Source organism: Hetaerina americana, unplaced genomic scaffold (assembly GCF_022747635.1).
Source record: "Hetaerina americana unplaced genomic scaffold, ioHetAmer1.1.p SCAF_10, whole genome shotgun sequence".
Classification (NCBI taxonomy): domain Eukaryota; kingdom Metazoa; phylum Arthropoda; class Insecta; order Odonata; family Calopterygidae; genus Hetaerina; species Hetaerina americana.
In genome coordinates this window covers 73,661,520-73,682,368 of record NW_027286070.1, presented here as the reverse complement: position 1 = coordinate 73,682,368, position 20,849 = coordinate 73,661,520, and the positions used below count along the sequence as shown (strand labels likewise).

Here is a 20,849-nt window from a genome sequence, read left to right as displayed (position 1 = left end):
TTATTTGTGTCCATTGTTTATCAGTGATAAATTTTTGAGCATCATGCAAAAAGATTAAACTTAAATGAGAACATGGTGCAAGTGGGGTTGATTGATATGAATTTCAAATTGATTGGCTTCAATCCGATGGCCGTTACTCTAATTCTCCTAATCGATTTCATATTTGAGTCATGCATGTTATCAAATTGGAATATTTCTCATTGCAGAGGTGGAGGCGGTCCGTGCGTTCCGTTGCAAGAAGCTGATGTACGTGTGGGACGCAGAGCAGGAGGAATTCATTCGGCTCACTGGTCTAGATGGAGGCATGAGCCCCACTGCCCTGCACTGCCACTCGGGCCTTTCCTTCAAGGAGCAGTGCCTAAGGTCCGCACTCAATTTACTCTTTAAGGCCCCTTGTTTCTCAATGATCCAGAATTTACATTATTTTCGCTCTTGCGCTTTCTATACATTTTGCCGATCACCGGATTGACACCTTGCCCCTACCGGGGGATGTGTTCACTCCCCTCAATCTTTTGGGTGAACATCTGGGTTTTTCAAGAGCTGCACTATCAAGGATTAGACCTTTTTATTATCCATTTACCCATCCAATAGTAAGACTTTTCTTCGCTTTTTTAATGGTTCAACTGCAGTGCAGCGTATTGAAAAGCAATCCAAGTGAAATGAAGTAATGAAAGAGCCTTGAATATGTACTCCTAGCGTCTGGTGCGCTCATTAACTAAGGCAGACACACTAGATAATTTGAGCAATTTTCAGGGACTAAGTCGTCTGCTTGATTGAAGCTAACCTTTTCAGCTTGTAGGAAATACACGTTCACCTGAGAAAAAATTTCATACCAGATCATGGTGTTGAAATAAATTATAATCTCTCATGTATTTTGGTGCAGTAAGAAGATAATATCAATTAAATTATCTAAAGTGCTATAAAATATAGCACTTATAGAAATACAATTTCAGTAAGCCAAAGTCCCTAGCTAATCCTGGTTTGCAAAAGTGAAAACGTTATGTGATTTGGTCAAAGCCACGTTTATAGGGAGATATCTTGAAGTTGATGAGTGTAGTACTCAAAAGTGTTTACAAATCATTTATATGTGTCTTAGTGCATTTGCACAGAAGTGACTGCTACCAAGTTTAGTGATTGAAGTTGAGTTGAATATCCATTATTATGTAACATATTGCACAATTGCTTCCTCCTGTATTTCTATCCATAATCAAACTTTCAATTATGCTGGACACTAAACTGCTATACTTAAAAATAATCTGAGCAGGAGTATGATTAAAGCGAAGTACGTTTTCAAGTGCTTAAGTTATGTGGAGTTAATTGAATGCTTTTTTTGTTTACCTCTCTCTTTGGCATGTCAATCAATCTGGCATGAACCTGGTTCTGGCACACACTTGCGGTGGGATCCAGGCGGGTGGTTTATGGCCTAAATGAAATTGCTGTGCCGGTCCATTCGGTGGTGGCGCTGTTGTTCCTGGAAGTGCTAAATCCATTCTATGTTTTCCAAATCTTCTCCTTCTGCCTTTGGTTCGCTGATGGTTACATCTACTATGCGCTGGCCATCTTCATCATGTCCGCTGCCAGCATTACTTTAACCATCATACAAACACGAAAGGTAAGTGCACCTATCACTTTGGTCCATGGGAAATTATGGCATGGTTGCCTTTGGTTTTCAGCCATTATTAGTGATTACAGTTTCACATTAAAAAGTGTTTTCTTAAAAATGTACTTTGTTGAGTATAAAACCTTACTTGGACATGAATGTTACTTGGGTGTTACAAATAAATGTTACAATGGTTTTTTTTCTATTTTCGTTAATCATTATAACCATCTTCTTTTGAGACCCTTGAAGCATACTGGTTGCTAGATATTTATTTATTTATTTATTCAGTATAAGTCCGAAAACAGCGCATTCTGGCCTTTACATCGAACTATTAACAACGATAACAATGATCACATTTACAAACACCCAAACCCTAGGTGGAGGAAAACTCACTCAGGCGGGAATCGAACCTGCGACCCTTGGAATGGCAGACGAGGACGTTACACCGCCGCCACCGGGGTCGGCTAGTGGGGTCAAGATGTTAGTCGTGTGGGGTCAAGATGAGCGCATACTCAGTGCACATGTGTACTTAGGGCTGAGCATTTCATAGAGATAAATTACTTTAGTATTTTACTGGCTCGATGAATTGAAAGGGGATTGAATTGATGTGGAGGTTATTGGTCCCACCCCATGATGGGTTCTAATCCTTATTTTTTTCAGCCTTATCCTGATTCGTACGTGGGATTCTGGATGAAGAGCACCTCAAGTAAGACATGCTCTTTGTTGGGGTGTGTCCTGGAATAGTGTGGGTCATATGCCTTTATATGTATTAGAATGTGGTGTGCTCGGCTTATTCCTTACTCCTCTAGCCAAAAGCAGTCTTCAGTGTTGGTAATTCTCCATTCACTATGGCTTAATGTACTCTGTGTCATCTGGTGACTACAGTATTGTGTAATACTGATTTTACTTAGAACAGGGGTAAGTACTTGGGAAATTATCATGTAAACATCAAAATGATGGCTGATCTCATAAATTGTTCCATATCTTCGATGCTTGAATACTTGGCCTGTCGAAAGCTGATGTAGTGTGAACTTAACACTTGGAAAATAACTCTGTGGTGCCGGCTTGATGAAGCGGTGTTCATTTTTACTGATTGTGAGACTTATTTCCCATTCATTCTATTAGTAAAGGTTTCAATGCCTCATTTGGACATTTTCGAATGTACTTTCTCTTCTTATATGGTATATTTCCACCTGGAAATATACCATACTCTTGGATATTTCCATGCTAAAGTATGATTTTCCAGTCTCATAATTTCCAGTTTTTATCAAATGAATCCTTAATGTCTGAACAATATTTATATTATGTGACCTTTTTTGCTGTTGAATCTCTGTTTGTGCGAAGTGGGAATCATATTAGATTGTGTAGGATTTAATTTCAGTAGCATTTAAGATATTGCTGGTACTCATGCCATAGAGCAATCCTATGACAAGGTTAAGTAGTTTTGCCGGGAAAGAATTCATGGCGCAACAAAACATAGAAATCATTGTATGGCTTAAAAAACATAGAATTGAGGATATAGAAATTACCTCATTATAGATGAAGGTGGAAATAAGCTTATTTTTCTAAATAAAATGCTTATTTTTCTAATGGAAGTACTTCATGTAAACTTTGTCTATTTCTCAACTCATGCATAACTTACTTTTTTTCCGTGCGCACGCATAATCAGAACCAAAGGAACTTGCGTGGTACTGTTGCCTCTTCAGATGTAGCAACAGTTGTACGTGCCGTTGAGCCCAGTGACAGAGCAGCAGAGGTCCTCTACCAATATGAGATGATTCCGACGGAGCAGTTGGTGCCAGGAGATGTGATTATTGTGCCACTTCACGGATGCGTCATGCCTTGCGATGCCGTGCTGCTCTCAGGGAATTGTATTGTCAACGAAAGCATGTTGACTGGTAAGCCGTTTCGTATATTTGTACCTTATTCAATGGATTCTTTCGAGGGTTGACATTAATTTGGAATTTTGATAATGGATAATAAACCAATTCAAGTCTCTTAAACATTTTAGCTCTCCGTGTGGCAATGCCTAAGCTACTGGCATGTCATATTACATTGTTAGCTTTATTGTTTTATGTAGTTTTTGAATGGTTTTATGTATGAAGTTACCACCAAACATATTTCCCACTGTTACTATGGAAAATATGTCCTTTTGGGAGATGTTCAATGAAGATGTGTACTAGAGGATGGGATTATTTTCATTTGCATGCATAGAATTGTTTCATTCACTCTCTGTTTGCAATCTTCTGGTATCGTTTGAACAAAGTGAATAATGCTTTTGCAGATCACCAAATCCATACGATAATGTGCCGTAATCTGGTAGAAATTATTATGGAACCCTGCTTGGCAAAAATATATTCAGGCTCCAATGATTTTCGGTCCAACATTAGCAATTAAATTATGATCCAAATGGAAATTCCTTACTTTTCAAGTGGCAACTGGATCATGGCATTATAATGAAACTGAATATTTTAGAATACCCAGACACTTATTGAATTGAAATAAATAATTTGCTCAGCCATAATGATGTGAATAGCATGATAGCAATCGTTGGTTATTAAACATTTTGTAATTTGCCCCACAATTCTTATTGATGGTGATTAATGTTGCTGTTAGAGTAGCCTTGACTGACAATTGAAAATTGTCCTAAAATATGTTGTTGAATTTAACTGAAAATTTCAAGTGCAGTTAATTAAAGAGAAAAGAAAACGGAGCAAAACTATATGGAATAATCACTTCCACCATTACAATGACTTTTGCTGATTGGACACAATGTATCTATTGGATGTAATTAGAAATGCAGTTCAGTTAGGCTCAAACGGGAAGGTACCTCCCATGTGCATTAGCAAAGTCCTTGACAAAAGTTTGTGAATTGCCATTTTTAGGTCCATTTGCTTATCTTAGATGGAGTTTTTACTGTACTATGCAAATGCATGAGGTGTCAATGCATACTAAAAAAGGGAGCTAGAATTCCAATAGATTTATCAGTCACTGGGTCACTGATCTTTGACCTGGCCTGAAAGGGGCTTCGTGGTTATCATAGGGCACGATTACTAGAATGTCCAAAATTGTAGCTGAAACAATAAAAATGCCATGACTTACCTCTTACGACTATGGCATGTATATATGTTAGTGACTCCATGATTAAATCTCGCTTGCCCCCATACTGCAATGTAATTATTTGTGCTATTTTCAATTCTTATTATTTGAACAGGGGAGAGTGTTCCCGTGACGAAAACTCCGTTGCCTTTTGCACATGGTGGTGCACCAGCTGTGTACGATCCCAAGGACCACGCTCGGCATACGTTATTTTGTGGTACGCGAGTGATTCAGACTCGCTACTATGAGCCAAGGGGGACGGGGAAGGTGAAGAAGGGTGAGGAAGGGAGTGGGAGCATTCTGGACCGGGTGAGGGCAGTGGTGGTTCGCACCGGCTTCCTCACCGCCAAAGGACAGTTGGTTCGCTCCATAATGTACCCTCCTCCTGTAGACTTCCGTTTTGAACGGGATTCTTATCGCTTCGTCGCTGGATTGGCTGGGGTTGCTGCCATTGGCTTTGTTTATACTGTTATATCTAAGGTATGATTTTGATCACTTATTTACTGTGCAGGCATAGGATCAATTTCCTCTTTCCATTCAGTGAAAGAAATCCGTGCGTAGCTCTTCATTCTTGTTTATTCTGAGCTAGCCAACATTTGAAAATAGTGCATTATTATAGTATATCGGTAGTATATTTATCACTTGTAAACTTTTGGAAATTTCAGGCTCTCCGTGGTGTGGAAGGGAAGGAGATAGCCTTAGACTCCTTAGATCTGGTGACCATCGTTGTTCCGCCAGCTTTACCTGCAGCCATGACTGTTGGGCGGTTATATGCTCAAGCCCGTCTAAAAGAGAAGGGAATATTTTGCATCAGTCCCCGGACTATTAATGTTTCCGGTGCCATCGATTGTGTTTGTTTTGACAAGGTAGTGTGTACTTTTTTATTCGTTATATTAAAGCAGTAATATGTCATTTTCAATGCAATTGCAGTTGTAATTTGGTATCCATCCTAATTCATGCAGCTATTTTGAATTGATCACTTAAAATTTTTTAAAATTCTGCGTATTGACAAGTTGGAACTTGTCCTTGAAATATATGATAAATTCACTCTGCTAAAATAATCCTGTGTGCTTCTTCAACTGAAATGTTTAAATGAAACTCAATGTATAACCATTTTCACCCATGTGAGCATTGTGAAGTACATAAAAAATTGGTACCTGATGATGCCTTCATTGGTGAAACTGATGGCATGTTGAATTAATTGCAATTAAGTCATTTTATGGGGCAACATTACACATTCTTTTAACTGTATACTTGTGTCCAGTTTCCTCTTAGGTAACAGCTGCCATGGTAAATTTTATGAAACAATATGGTTTAGTGATGTTAAAGATCACGGTGGTTATTGCCATGCAGAATTGAGACGTAATGTCGGGGAGATATTGAAACAGTTGCCATTAGAAAATGTTATATAAGCACCCATCGCAAAAGTGTCCACTTAATTGCATTGCATCATTGATAGCATAAATAATTAATGCCTCGTGTCTGCGACATTGAAGTGACTTCATTTTCATCTGTTTCCTCTTCTTCTTTCTATAACATTGACTTTTTATAGTCCTTGCAAAAGAAAAAAATTATCGAGTCCCTTTCCCTCAAATTAAAGAGAGAGAATTGGTTGTCGTGGGAGGCGAAGGATTGCAGAGGACATTTGCCCTTTTAAGGTTAGATAGATAGATAGTGGTCTTTATTTGGGCGAAATTGAGACCAAATGGTCCCTTCTTCCATTTAACCCATCGTCATATACATATTATATTAGCCATTAAACTTATAGTTACATTCATATGTACACATAAATACATATAGACAGACATCAATTCATTAACACAGATTTGCACATCGGAAAGAAAAAAGTATATACATATATATAGACCCACATAGACATAGAAGGTTAGATGGGTGTAGGGATGGAATGCTCAGGGAATGGGGGAGGAATTGGCAGACCTGGAATTGACTCAAGCCCACTCTTTAACAAAAGGTGCCAAGGGATACACATTTCAACGTCCCTTTCGATGGACAGCATGCTCAACTTGGAAGTGTTGTTGTGCCCCTAGCACAGGGATCGAGGTACCTCAGAAAAACCCTACCACCTCCAGGATTTGATCCCAGGCCCTCAGGGTGGTGAGCTAGTTCATTAGCAACCCCCTCAGTCTGATCTCCGTGAAGGAATTATCCTCATGTGATTCTTCCATTGCAAAATTAATGATTGCAATGAATGTAAGTGATTGAAACTTCTAAAAATGAGAAATGGCATGCGTCTGGCAGGGTTTTATGGAGGCACTTGTCACAGTTTCATCCTCCCTAATAACGCGAATTTGAAGAAATATTGTAAATTTGAAATGTTGCATGGTAAATTAAGAGCATTCAGTTCATGTTGTTTAATGCTTCAGAAATATTAACGTGTTTAATGGATTGTGTTTCTCCATTCCTAATATTGTGTTCATTTCCTTATCACAAGTGCTTCATTGTCGAATTATTTTTCCAGACTGGTACTTTGACGGAAGATGGCTTGGACATGTGGGGCATCGTTCCCATAGCCCCTGAGGGCCCAGTGGGTGGCGCTGATGAGCGCTGGGGCGAATCGGAGAGCGAGTTGAGGAGGAGGTTTGAGCTTCCGGTGAAGAGTGTAGACCGACTGCCCATTTGTGATCCCCTTCTGGTTGGGATGACCTCGTGCCATTCAATTACCATCATAGATGGAAAGTTATGCGGGGATCCATTGGATCTTAAGGTTGGTTTTTCATAGGTCCCATTGCAGTTTGTTTTTTACCCTTACATCTGTTGTAGTTTAAATGGAAATGTTAGGGCTTACTAATTAATAAAAATAAGGTGAGGTAGTGGTGTAACTGATTTTGAATTTATTTAATTTGCAGATGTTTGAGTCCACTGGTTGGATAATTGAGGAGCCAGAAGTTGATGATACATCCAAGTTTGATCTTATATTTCCCACCGTTGTGAAGCCTGCAAAGCCCGATCTGCTGTCCAGCCATTCCTCAGATATTACCGAAGAAGAGGTAATTTTTGCTTTTTATCCAAACATAACTATTCATTCATGTTTTGGGGCTTGTTAATGTTTAGTTACTTTGGATGTTAAGTTGTCGTATTTGCACTTTCCAATCTAATGCTCAGGTGCCTGCCTTGCTGTGTCTTTCATTTTGTTGCAGATAATGGTTTGAATAATATGTTTGTCCAGCAGACACAGTGTACAGTGTTAGGAATGCATGACAGGTGTACAGGACACATCAGTGGGATGTAGATCACATTATTCCCAAATAGAAATGCAAAATGCAGTAGTGACAGGGAACTAATGCACGCATAAGTTTTAAATAAATACTCACCTACACGATAATAACACTCATCAACCAGATCTGTAGATATATTCTTCTTGAATAATGAAATTCTTGTCCCATTTCTTTTAATGATTAGGCAGATTGTTAAATAATTTTGTTCACATTGATGTTTGTCCTCTGTAGCTACCATACACAGGTTTGATGTTTTCAAATGTACGAGGGTAGTCTGAAAACTAATGCACACATGCTTGTAGAGCGCAGACGAAGTGACCTTCAACAGCGTGCCAGGTGGCATGTGGAAGTAACGTTCCCCCTCAACATGTATGCCCAGGTTTGAGGTTGTTTCATTCGTCCAGTGTATTTTGAGAAGCGGAAGTATGGAGATGTGATCCAGTGCTATGACAACGCGAGTTATAAATAGCGTGCTGTTATTGAATTTTTAACGGCTGAAAAAGCGACTCCTGCTGGAGAGGCTCTGCATAACTTAAAATTTGAACTGATGCCACACCCTCCATATTCCTGCGATCTTGCGCCTTTCGCTTTTTATTTTTTTCCTCTTGACTCAAAGACACACCTCAAGGTAATGTAATCATTATGCCTCGAACGATGAGGTGAAGGCAGCTGTCAAGTCAAGTGGACTCGAGAAAAGTCGGAAGATGACTTTTTCAGTGATGGAATGAAAAAAAACCTCAGAAGATGACTTTTTCAGTTACGGAATGAAAAAAAACCTGTCGAATGTCGGGAGAAATGTGTCAGTTTTAACGGCGACTCTGTTGAATGTATGTAAATATATGTGCCTTTGAAATTTAAGAATTGTACTTTAATGTACTTCTTGTCCGATCTTACAATTTGTTTTTGTTTGTGGTCTACAGGCATGTGTGCATTACTATTCAGCCCACCCTCGTGCATCTTAAAATCTTCTGGCATTGTGACAGTGATAACCGTTACTTATCGTTAAGTCACTCTGGTTTTTCACAGCATAGGTCTCCATTTATGATGGATGCACACGTAAGGCACCATTAATATTCCCAAATATTAAAAAAGAGGTCGAAAATGTGCATGAAACATGACAAGGCTGATTGCATATGATGAGTGTGATTGTTTTTCTCAACTAAAACTACTTAAATGAGGATCATGTTCCCTAGATTAAAACTGATATCTGGTAGAAAACCGAATTAATTTTCTTATATACCTGGGAGATATGCTCATCCCGCTTAAGATGTTGGTCCACGTGTAACCCTGGAACATTTTAATTTTTTCCCACCATGATATCACACATCTTAAAGTCAAAATTGTCAGTGATGCACTGCCTTGGGGAAAACAGCATCATTTGTGTTTTATAATTGATGAGGATCATGTCATCACTTTAGGGGAGTGAGAAGAGAATATTCAAAGATGCACTGCTGTATTTCACCGAAAATTTTTAGTAAAGTTTCACCTGTAATGCCATTACTAGCTTTACGAATATATTCCATTTGTTTCAGGCTTCACTTCGTGGACTCCCCAAACTACACGAACATGCCATACCTATTCGACCTGTCATCTTGGCTGTGTCCACTCCTTCACACCTTCTATCACGAAAATTAAACGTAATGCTCAGAGATCTCACAGGTTTTAAACCTAAATACGGAGTTAAAAACTCAATAGAGCTAGCCCGAAAATTAAAAGATATTAATGTTCCGGAAAAAGCGAGACTAGTCTCCTTTGACATTAACAATTTATTTACTTATGTACCCATATCGGAAACCTTGCTTAGGGTGGAAGAACTACCCAAGGCTTCCACCATTGCCCAAAATATCTCTGACGAATTGGTCTCCCTCATCAAAATGACAGTTAACCGGAATTATTTTAGTTTCAACCACACTCTTTACAGCCAAACGGATAGGTTAGCAATGGGTTCCCCACTTTCCACCTTCCTTGCCGAAGTCTTCCTCAATTCTGCAGAAGAACATCTTTTCAATGCCGACAATCAGCATAACAAAAACGTGGGTTATTGGTTTCGTTCCGTGGACGATATTCTATGCCTATGGACTGGAACCAACCGACAGTTAGACTCCCTCCTTAATTACCTAAACACACTTCATCGGAATATCTCCTTCTCCATGGAAAAAGACGTCAACGGCACCATCAACTTCCTCGACTTGACAATCGCAATTAGGGATAATAGACACGAATTTGCAATTCATAGGAAATCCACTTATACAGACCACATAATTTCTAATGATTCCGCACACCACTTTTCTCACAAACACGCAGCCCTCCACTCCATGATCCACCGCCTCCTACACATCCCCCCCTTTCCCCCAAAAACTTCAGCATTGAACTCCTGACTATCCCTAATACAGCTACCAACAATGGTTACAACCCTAAACTAGTTGACACATTACTGCGGAAAAAACGAAAAGCAATGGCCATACAAAGTATTTTCGTATCACAGCCCACAGTATTTAAGGATTTCAAGTGGTGCTCGATCCCATTTCTGGGAGATCTTTCGTGTAGGATTTCCAACTGCCTACCCACCTCACTCAAAGCAGCCTTCTACGTGCCCGTAACCCTCTCCAAGCTTCTAGCTAATGGAAAAGACACCCAGGATAGCCATCTCAAATCAGGCATTTATAAACTGAAATGCGAAGATTGCAACAGCATTTATGTCGGTCAGACCGGCAGGAATATCAAGTTACGAGTCAAGGAACACGCTAAGTGTCACAAAAATCAGAATAACAACTCTCTCTTCGCCAAGCATTTACTGGAATTCGACCACGGCAGTGACTTTGTCCCAGAGATATTACACACACTCCCAAAAGGATTAAAAATGGACGCTCTCGAGCAATTAGAGATTAGAAGGCACTTGGCAAACCCCAACACGACACTTTGTGATGAGCAATTGTTCCCATACCCCTCCCCACTCCTCTCCGAGAAACTAGCCTGGAAATGGTCAAAACAACCCATCAACGCACCTGAGGGCCTCCACCCCTCTCAGGCCCTTCCACCCTTCCCCGCCCCCACTCTGTCCTGAGGGTATATATTCTGGCACTGCCTGTTTAGCAAATTTGTACCTGAAGATTCCGCCAGTCGGTGAAGCGCGTTGTACCGTATAATAAAATCTGTGGTAAAGTACAAGTCTTTCTTTTTAGTATGGAAATTAAATACTTCCACGAAGTGAAGTCTGAAACAATAGAAAATTAATGGGTAGATAATCAATAAATATTTTAAAAAGTATTGGGCCTAGCACAGTCTCCTGAGGTACTCCTTTGGTCACCTGGGGATGAGAGAAAAGCAGTTTCATCTTTGTTGAAAACAACCTTCAGTTATTGGTTAGATAAATGTCTTTGGCCAACTCATAGTAACCCCTCTTATGCCGAGCACCTCACATTTTGTCAGTAGTATTTCATAATCTACCATTTTGAAAACTTTGCTTAAGTCAAAGTGCTTTGTTTTTGATTTTATTTCATTAATAATATGGCTAGCAGTATCGTATAGAGCTTGTTCTATTGATCTTCCTCTTCGAAATCCAGACTGATACCTAGATTAAAGTTTATTGCTTTCAAGATAATTCAAGATTAAAAAGCCTTTTACAATAGACTCAAACAATTTTCCATACTGAGAGATAATTGATATTGGCCTAAAATTAGTCTAGGTGTTCCTGTTACCATTATTTTCATTAATTGGGACTACCTTTAGAGCATCAGGATAAACATTTTTGGTCTGAGAACCTTTACTGTCTATATTGGGTGACTTTTAGTCTTACTTTCCAAGATAAAGAGCTCACTTTTGCTGCAAGGATTGAAGTACATTGTAATGCTTGATCTTATTTTGAACTTCATAATCTCCCTTGAAATGAGTCAGGGTGTGTCGGGTAAAAGTAGAAATGAAATGTTGAATGCATCTGCTATTTTTGTGGGGTCAGTTACGGAACCACCGTTTTTGTCATTAAGATAATGTGGTTTCCGGATTAAGTTGTGGGTCATGTAACTCTTGATAATTTTCCAGTCTTCTTTTGAGTAATTAAATGCTTTCTTTAGCCATTCATTAATATACTCCTTTTTAGGTCTCCTTATCGGATACTTCGACAGTTTCTTAAGCAGAGAATATTGTTGATGTAGTGATTGGTCACCTGAGGTTTTTTGGTTTGTGACTAAAATTTCACTGTGTTTTTACACTTATTGCATACACCCATGTAAGATTTACATAGCGTTGAGATCAAAGTGCTGAAAAAGGATTGTCCAAATGTTGTCCCTTCTTGCTTTCATAGCAGACTTAGCAGAGAATATTTTTCGTGCTCAATTTTTCACGTTTCCAGCCAGCCACTCTCAGAATAATACTATTTGCGTACACCTGATTTTTTTATTGAAAATTCTCAGTATGAAATTTCGTTTTCAACTCTAATTTCCTTTGGTAATTGAATTCTAATTTCCTTTGGTAATGTAGTGCCACATTCATTGCCTGGTAGTTCCACATCCCCATTGGCAACCATTACACTCTCATTTTGATCAAATGTAGCCCATAATTTTGGTCCCAGGCATGATTTGTAGATGCAGAGATGACAAGACAGAGCTGAAGGGTATTGTGCCTGAGCAGTTTTGATGTGATATCAAGAGAAATGATTTATATTCTCACAAAGAAAACCTGTCATTTTTCAAAGCCAATTTATTGTGGAGATATTGGTGGCGAGGTGCATTAAAAATAATCAAAAATCATGAAAAGTGAGCCTTTTTTCATTCAAACCAAAAAGTAGACATTTAAAAATTTTGAAGTTACCACATAGCATTAAAGGCGAGCAAATTGGGAGTGTTTTTTCTTCCATTGAAGTATACAATTTTGACAGTACTTCTTAATTTTCCAGTTGCTTTTGTGCAAAGTGGCAAGCTCTCCTTCCAGCTCCCAGTGTCACCAAATATGTTGCCCCCCTTGTGTGGGTTTAAAATATTATCTGAAGTGTGATGTCATCATTAACACTGAGAAATGTTGTGTCCTTCAGGGAAATGGCTGTTCTCCGATTGAAGTGGGCATAGTGAGGCAGTTTCCTTTTTCTTCGGGACTTCAGCGCATGAGTGTTGTGACCCGCACCCTTGGCTCCAACCACTTCAGTGTATTCTGCAAGGGCTCTCCTGAGATGATCCTGTCGCTATCTAAGCCTGAGAGTGGTATGAAAATGCATAGAAATGCAATTGCACATTTTCATGAATGCAGTGTTTAGTGCCAGCTTGAATTTGTTAACAGTGGCCCAAAATGGTTTATTTCTTTGCACGATTAGTTTTATCAATCTGTAAATTAAGCAGTATTTAGTAGTTTTTATTAATATTTTCACTAAACATTTTCATAACATTATAATGCAATAAGCAAAGCGTACGAAAAAGCTTTTATTTTAAAAGCTTAAACTGTGTTGATAAATGTGTCAAGCCAGAACTGACCGGATTAGCAGGATGGGAATCAGTATTCCATTTATAAATTTTTAATTTATGCTATGACTATTTAACATGTACTCATACCATTGTATATCATGAAGATCATATCACTATGATATATTATAATGATTGTCTGTATTTTTATGTTGCATTGATTGTCTGTAATTCTTTGTTCATATATCATATATTATGAAGATTAAACTACTATTGTAATAACCTCTTTCACTTCCCCCTTGAAAATTAAGTCAGGGTAAAATAATGTTTTGGAAAAGTATAACCCAGTGCATACCCTGATAACTCCTGTTTCAATATAAGTTTTAGGAAAATACGAAATCCTTAATACTTTTTTGCTGTTATTTGATCTTAAATTTACCAAAAATAATTGCTATGTTAAAAGAGCCCTATGGTTTTTTTCATTAGTTTTTATTTTCAATTCTTTTCTATGAATTGCTGTCACCACTAGGTTGGAAATTATCCATTCTTCACTGAATGCTCAGTTGTTGAGGTGATTTGCTCCCATGCAAGTAATGACGTCAGTTCCACAATTCTTACATTTTGATATTGTTCCAGTTCCTCCTGATTTTGGCTGTGTGCTGCATGAATACACCAGGCAGGGATATCGGGTGCTAGCAATCGGTGGCAAGCGTGTCAGCTCGAGGATTTCTTATGCCAAAGTGCAGCGGTGGTCAAGGGAAGATGCTGAAAGTGCATTAACCTTGCTTGGTCTAATTGTAATGGAAAATAGATTGAAACCAGAAACAAGCGGTATCATTGGCATGCTTCGAGATGCATGCATCAGGACTGTAATGGTCACAGGTAATGTGAAGTTTTGCTCTCCATCCTCCATAGCTTTTCAAGAAATAATGGAACTTTAATCCTTATCTTAATAAGTAATCATCTCATTACATTTGTGAGTTCTTCATTTGTTGAATTATATGAGCTGTCTTTTAATTTACTCATTTGATTTGAGTGAATTAGAGGTGCTATTCTGTATTTTAGTAAAAATCTTTAATGATTCTTTCATCTGCTTTAATGTATTAGCATCTTGAAATTTAATGTCATTGTAAAATATCCATCTACAGGGTTCGTCCGGAAAATAAGTGTACTGAGCTCAGGAAAAAAAAATTATTACACTTTTACATATCTTAAGCTAATATTCCTCAAAATAGGACCCTTGTGAGTCGATACACTTGTTCCAGCGGCGTTCTCATTCCTGGAACGCTCCCGCGAAGGCATCATCGGGAACCTCTCGAAGACTCGTCGTCGACCTCTTCTCTGCCCTCCACGAACATCTTGTGCCACCGAAAGATCATGTTTCTGGACATGGCTGACTCCCCGTAAGCCTGGTTAATCATACCGACAGTTTCGGTAGACGATTTCCCAAGCTTTACCGCAAATTTGATGGAATAACGCTGCTCCAAAAACTTCGGCATCGCGTTCCGTGACGTGGGTCGAGCGTGGAGGTTCGCGTTAACAGAGCTCCTCACTACACCAGAGCTCAGAGCCGACTGCCTTTTTCAGCGTCGCTTGCCAACATACCCCCCTCCAATCGCAGCCCGTCAGAGTGGTGCTGGGCGCGCCTGGAGCGGCGGAAAAATCAGTACACTTATTTTCTGGACGAACCCTGTAGTATTTAAAATTCCTTAAAAATAGCTAATTCAGTGTATGTTTTTAATGCCAGTGTGGGTAAACTCTCAAGAAACTGCATTAAAGAGAGGGATTGAAAAGTAAGGGAGAATAATAACATCTCTACGTGCAACCTGGAGGATCGGTTAATATCTTGTGAGGGTCTTGTTCCCAAATCTGAATGCTTTGCCTCATTAAAAGACCTCAGTCTACCCTTATGTTTTCAGTTTGCTCTTTCGCTCCTTTGACCAATGGGATCTCTCTTTTCTCGTCCATTTTGGAAACCCTTCTCAATCGTCTTCATCTGAAATCTGAGGCCGGGGGATCCCTTGCCCTTGTGCAATCTGCATTGGTACACGCTGCAGTGCATTTATTATTAAGATTTTACTGCTCATAACTGCATGCACTTTAATGATTACAGGGAAAAAATAGTTGTTTTAAAATTTTTGTATGTAAGTTATTGGTAATTATTTTGAAACACATTATCCAATGTAATAAAAACAGCTGAGAAAATATTGTGGATGTAAGTATACATGTTTAAATAAAAATAGCTATAGAAATAGAGGGATTTTTAACTTTGTTACATAACGCGTTCCCAATTGATATATTGTCTGAAGCGTCATTTGTCTTGTAGGTGATAATATGCTGACTGCATTGAGTGTTGGGCGTGACTGTGGAATGGTGCCGGCCAACACTTCAGTTGTCGTGGTGAATGCCGTGGCTGGAAGTGGTGAAGATGGGAAGGAGGGAAAGCCTCGATTGTATTACACCTTACCAGACAGCTCTGCAGTTGTCCCTTCCTATACTCCTCACCGTCAAAAGCGGCAGTTCTCGACCCATTCGGTAATCATTTCTCGCACCAAATGCAATGTTTTTATTTTGTGTGGAATTATTTGGTGTGATAATGATGGATGACTTGCTAACTGATTTAAGTGTCATGGTGGCAATGGTCATTTTACTCTTTCATGTTTTATCTTAATCCATACATCTTACTTCAGGGTCGAAGTAATGCTTCGTCCCTGAAGATCTTTAACCCTCTTAGTGCGGCGGGGATTTCAGGGGTACTAGTGAGAAGTGCGAAGGGTAATTTAAGAAAATGTATCGCCTTAGAAAAAAAAACATTATGAAGTTATTTGTTTAGATATCCATATGCAGTTTTTTTATTTTAAAATATAATATTGTAGTTAATAATGATGTAATACATTTACATCATCTGAAAAATAAATGTAATTACTACAGTATCATAAATTTGAAGAATATTTTTTTAGCAATTATATTTCGATTTTTAGACACAAAACTAATATTTTTTTAAAAAATTTTTCAATTAAACTACGATATTTAAATATAATAAAGAATCAAAAAGACGTGCAGAAAATATTATAAATAAATAAAGAAAAACCAGTGAATGGCAAATTTTTTTGTCAGCCTCTGCATAGTTCGATTTTGTTGAAAAGGCTGATCTCACTGAGTCAAATTGGGACTTTTCCCCTTTCCTTGAGACTGCAGCAATGTGCTTACAATCTAAAGGCAGAAAAAAACCAAGTTCTAACTCACAGAGAACTGCTGACAATGTAATCCATTACACAGGGCGCAATTGACACCACAACACATTCAAGAGATTACAGATGATCACAGATTAATTAGTAGCCTTTCAGTGGCTTTTCATAGTGGAAAGACCACTCAGAAAAAAATACGAGCAAACAATTAGGCTGAGCTTCCCGACATGTACAAAACTGAACGAAAAATTATAGTAAGAATTATACTTTTTGAAAAGCATTTAAAATTGCTAATAAAAAATTAGTTACGTAATTCTATGGAATTCAACCTATCGATAGCACAAAAACCATAAATTATTAGAGAAAAAACCATAAGTTACAGCGATTTAAACAATAGCCTACGCAAGAGCCGATATATCGGCCCGCCGCACTTTTCGCCAGGGATACGAAAGCCGATATATCGGCCCGCCGCACTAAGAGGGTTAAGAAAGATCTTTAAGAAAGATCTTCTTAAAGATCTTTCTTAAAAAATCTCCATTCATTGCACCTCTATATCTGCAAAGCCGATGTAGTATGAAGTTGAAGCAAGGACTGTAGCATGAAATTTAACTGCTTGGCGGTATAAAATGTATGAAAAAATCATCAAAACATTCATTTTCATGTGTCCCTGTTGGCCGGACATTTAGGACTCCTTAACAAAGCAGAGCAATGCCACGACTATCTCTTCTCTTCCCCAAATCAATGTTTTCAGTAAAGACAATTTTCAATAAATTTCTGGGTCTGTAAGGGGAACCAGCCTCTTGGGCAAAATAGAAGAACTGTTTCAGTACAGTACAAACAGTCAGTTGCATCCTATTGGAAATATGCGAATGAGTAAACTGACCTTGCGTGTGGTAACCATTCCTTTGGCCCAGGCTCAACTTAGTTGACATACTTCTTGAGTTTTGCCAAAGCCAAGTGAGTGAAAGGCACATTTGGCTAACAGTCTGATCAGCAGTGATTTCAGTAAGTTTTTTGTCAGGTTTGTTCCCTGTACAAATATTTTCTTTAACCATTAGATTTGAAAAAAAAATTAAATGGTATTTTCTGTGATATGTTAGAGAGGAAAGCCATAATTGAAAAGCTTCTTTGAGTAAACTTGTGATAGTATGCCCTGCTTGAAAGAATTAATGAGAATAAACCTCATCTTCAGTGAAATACAGTTGAAATTACAGTTAGCAAGCTGCCTTGAATAACACTGTGAATCATAGTTGTTGAAACTTAGTGAAAAATGCCTATCAGCTGATAAACTGGAGTTGAACATGTCAAATTTTGCCTGTGAGAAATATCATTTCATTAATTAAAAGTAATTAGAGATTTCATTTGGGAATGTAGAGTGTTAATAAACACGCTCCTCTATTTTCCTACTTCATCAAAACTGCTCCTGAACCAATAGAATAAACGAAAGACTACTCAGGATCAGTGTCTTTTGTTTGCCTGCCAAGCTGGCATGTTACTCGCCGGACCAACTCCGTCAGCATTTTACTCATTGCATTGGATTAAGATATTTTTGTCTTCCTGTGCTGTGATAAGTGAACATGTTCTGTTTTTTTCATTGCCAACTCCAGGATGGACATGGGGAAGGAGATAAGAAGTTTCCCACGAATAAAAATAACCTGAACCATGCACCCAGTCACAAATCACTTGACTTGGAGATGGGCTTGGGAAACTGTGGAGGCATGGTTACCCTGGAGAAACAATTGCCCGTGGTGCTAGCTGCAACCGGAAGGACTTGGGATGTGGTCCGTGAGCATTTCCGTGAAGTAATGGCTCGCCTTTGCGTCCGTGGCGTTGTATTTGCTCGTATGAGCCCTGATCAGAAGCAGCAGCTTGTCCAAGAACTGCAGACCCTTGGCTACTCTGTTGGTTAGTCCTTTTTCTAATTCCCTCTTAATTCTGGCAAATTCTTGGCCGTCTTGCTGGCGGAATCGTGGAATAGCATGTAGTCAATTAGCACGGTATCTCATCACTGAGCATGTAAATTGGGTGGGTGTTTGTACACGTAAAATAAAACATTGTATTGTAATTGGTTCATAATGGTTTCCCACCGCATAGTAGCCAATCACTAGGAATCTGGGATTGAATACTTCACCGACTTTTAAATAATACAGGGAAGAAGATGGAATTTCACTACTTCACTGGGTTATTTTTTTGTTTATAACATAGAATTATGTAAATGTAAAACTGAATTGAAGGAAGTCAAATCAGGGTAAAAAATTGTGTATATTTAGAGACAAGTTAGGAAAGAGTGTGAAATGCATGAGTAAACAATGTTCATATAAGAATTCCACTCTCAGGAAAAGTCGGGAAAAATGTGAATTCAGAGAATGGAGGATTAAGTGTAAAACTGCCCGTTTGCAATTGAACAAAACTTTGTCGTTTTCCACACTTTTATCAGAGGCAAATGGCATAATATGTTTCTCTCCACTGTAGCGCATAATGTCTGATTTAGTTGGTGGAAGTCATGAAGTCTACATCTACCCCACGATGTACCGCAATGTTATGTGGTAGGGCGTGTTGTCTCCAGCCTTGCATGTTAATTTTGTTCTTGAATGTTTTGTGCCTACATTGGTTTTGTGCTGGAATGGGAAATGTTAAGCCCCTAGAGCATATTTAATGGACTATTTGGAATGGAAAAATAAAGATTAACTTACAAAAAAATCTCGCACTTATGTGTAAATTTTATTTTCAGGAATGTGTGGTGATGGTGCTAATGACTGTGGTGCGTTGAAGGCTGCCCATGCTGGGATATCTCTCTCGGAGGCTGAATCTTCAGTCGCATCTCCATTCACCTCCACCGAAGCGAACATATCTTGTGTCCCCAGGGTGATCAGGGAAGGCCGTGCTGCACTGGTGACATCTGTTGGTGTCTTCAAGTACATGGCGGCCTACAGTCTGACTCAGTTTGTGTCTGTGATGCTATTACAGTCGATTGAGTCCAACCTGACTGATACACAGTTCCTATACATAGACCTTTTCCTCATAACCCTGTCTGCATCATTCTTTGGGCGCACCGAGGCTGCCGAAGGAGGACCACTTTCCCCTCAGGCCCCTCTCGCATCGCTACTCTCGGCCCCCCCTATCATTTCACTGGCTGCACAAGTCGTAACTGTCATCATTGCTCAAACGGCTGTCTTCTTAATGACTCAGGGCGATGTCTTTTCGCAGCTGTTGGCCCCGCAGTCAAATGTGAATGCGACCATCTCACCTGCAGAGGCCTCGGTGAGTATATATGCACGTGTGCTTTTAGATCTTATATTCACAGATTGTCAGCGTGCAGTGAAATCTCCCTTTGGCACGGTTGTTTTGAACAAAGAGTGGGTTCTCATTTGATATAGGTTGGAGTAGCATCAAGGTACAGTAAACTCTCATTTACCAAACTAAGTTTGGCTTTCAAAATGCTCTGAATTTATTAAATGAATAGGTAAACATGACATACATATTTATAATAACCTAGTATTAAAAAAAAAAGTATGGCAGCATTTGCATTTTGCCCGAGGGTTATTTTGGAGACACTAAGAAAATAAAAAAAACTCATTGCAGTTGTCATCTAAGATGGTAAGGCTGTGCTGCTTAGAATTTTTCTGATACCTTGAAAGCCACTCATTATCCTGTGAAACAGGCAAAATCTATTCTGACCCTGAATATTATCCAGGGTAAGGGTTCATTCAGGCTACTTCGTGAGCCAGAATGCTTAGCTGCTTACTGCATTGGTGTAATAATCTGTAGAAAGAACGTTTTGCCACGATTATTTAGCATTTCTGCTGGAATAGGCTCATCCATATAATCAGTGTATTTGCTGAAAGTATGTAATCAAGGCAGTTAACTGGCTGAGCCTTTAAAAGCATTAGCAGGAGCCCCTTGAGCAAGCAGTTTGTATGTCACTGGGTACAGCAGATGGTGTTTCCAAGGTCAATCTCTTCCCTATATTGATAGAAATGAGCTCTTACGGCTAGTAATATATAATAAATGTGAAACTCCAATAGCCGTAAACAGTTCAAACTGTTTACGGCTATTGGAGTTTCACATTTATTATAAATCTCTTCCCTCATAAATATTTCATGCCCAAGCAACTGTAGTTTTGATGCATGTGGGGTTTTCCTGCGGAAACACAAATCATTGAATAAATAATCGTTTAATAAAAACAGAAAAAGTGAATGCTTGATTTCATATAAATTAATGGAATGATAATATGGCATTAAAAAACAGAGAACTGTTAGTCTAGAATGAGCATACAACTTCCTTTCACTGCTGAAAGTAGGAGATGGTTTTACTGTAATAAAGCTTTCAAGCTTCATGC

At 38.8% G+C, this 20,849-nt stretch overlaps 1 protein-coding gene across 1 annotated transcript in view; it reads left to right on the top strand.

Moving 5' to 3' along the window:
- LOC139700248 (polyamine-transporting ATPase 13A3-like) overlaps nucleotides 1-20,849 on the top strand; it is a 30,306-nt gene that overhangs the window by 5,443 nt on the left and 4,014 nt on the right. The window contains exons 6-17 of the mRNA XM_071598871.1: nucleotides 207-363; nucleotides 1,408-1,612; nucleotides 3,270-3,498; nucleotides 4,815-5,179; nucleotides 5,365-5,565; nucleotides 7,179-7,424; nucleotides 7,567-7,707; nucleotides 12,962-13,127; nucleotides 13,959-14,204; nucleotides 15,649-15,857; nucleotides 18,118-18,415; nucleotides 19,242-19,771. Of these exons, the coding sequence (XP_071454972.1) occupies nucleotides 207-363; nucleotides 1,408-1,612; nucleotides 3,270-3,498; nucleotides 4,815-5,179; nucleotides 5,365-5,565; nucleotides 7,179-7,424; nucleotides 7,567-7,707; nucleotides 12,962-13,127; nucleotides 13,959-14,204; nucleotides 15,649-15,857; nucleotides 18,118-18,415; nucleotides 19,242-19,771 (2,993 nt within the window). The remainder of the gene's footprint in view (nucleotides 1-206; nucleotides 364-1,407; nucleotides 1,613-3,269; nucleotides 3,499-4,814; nucleotides 5,180-5,364; nucleotides 5,566-7,178; nucleotides 7,425-7,566; nucleotides 7,708-12,961; nucleotides 13,128-13,958; nucleotides 14,205-15,648; nucleotides 15,858-18,117; nucleotides 18,416-19,241; nucleotides 19,772-20,849) is intronic.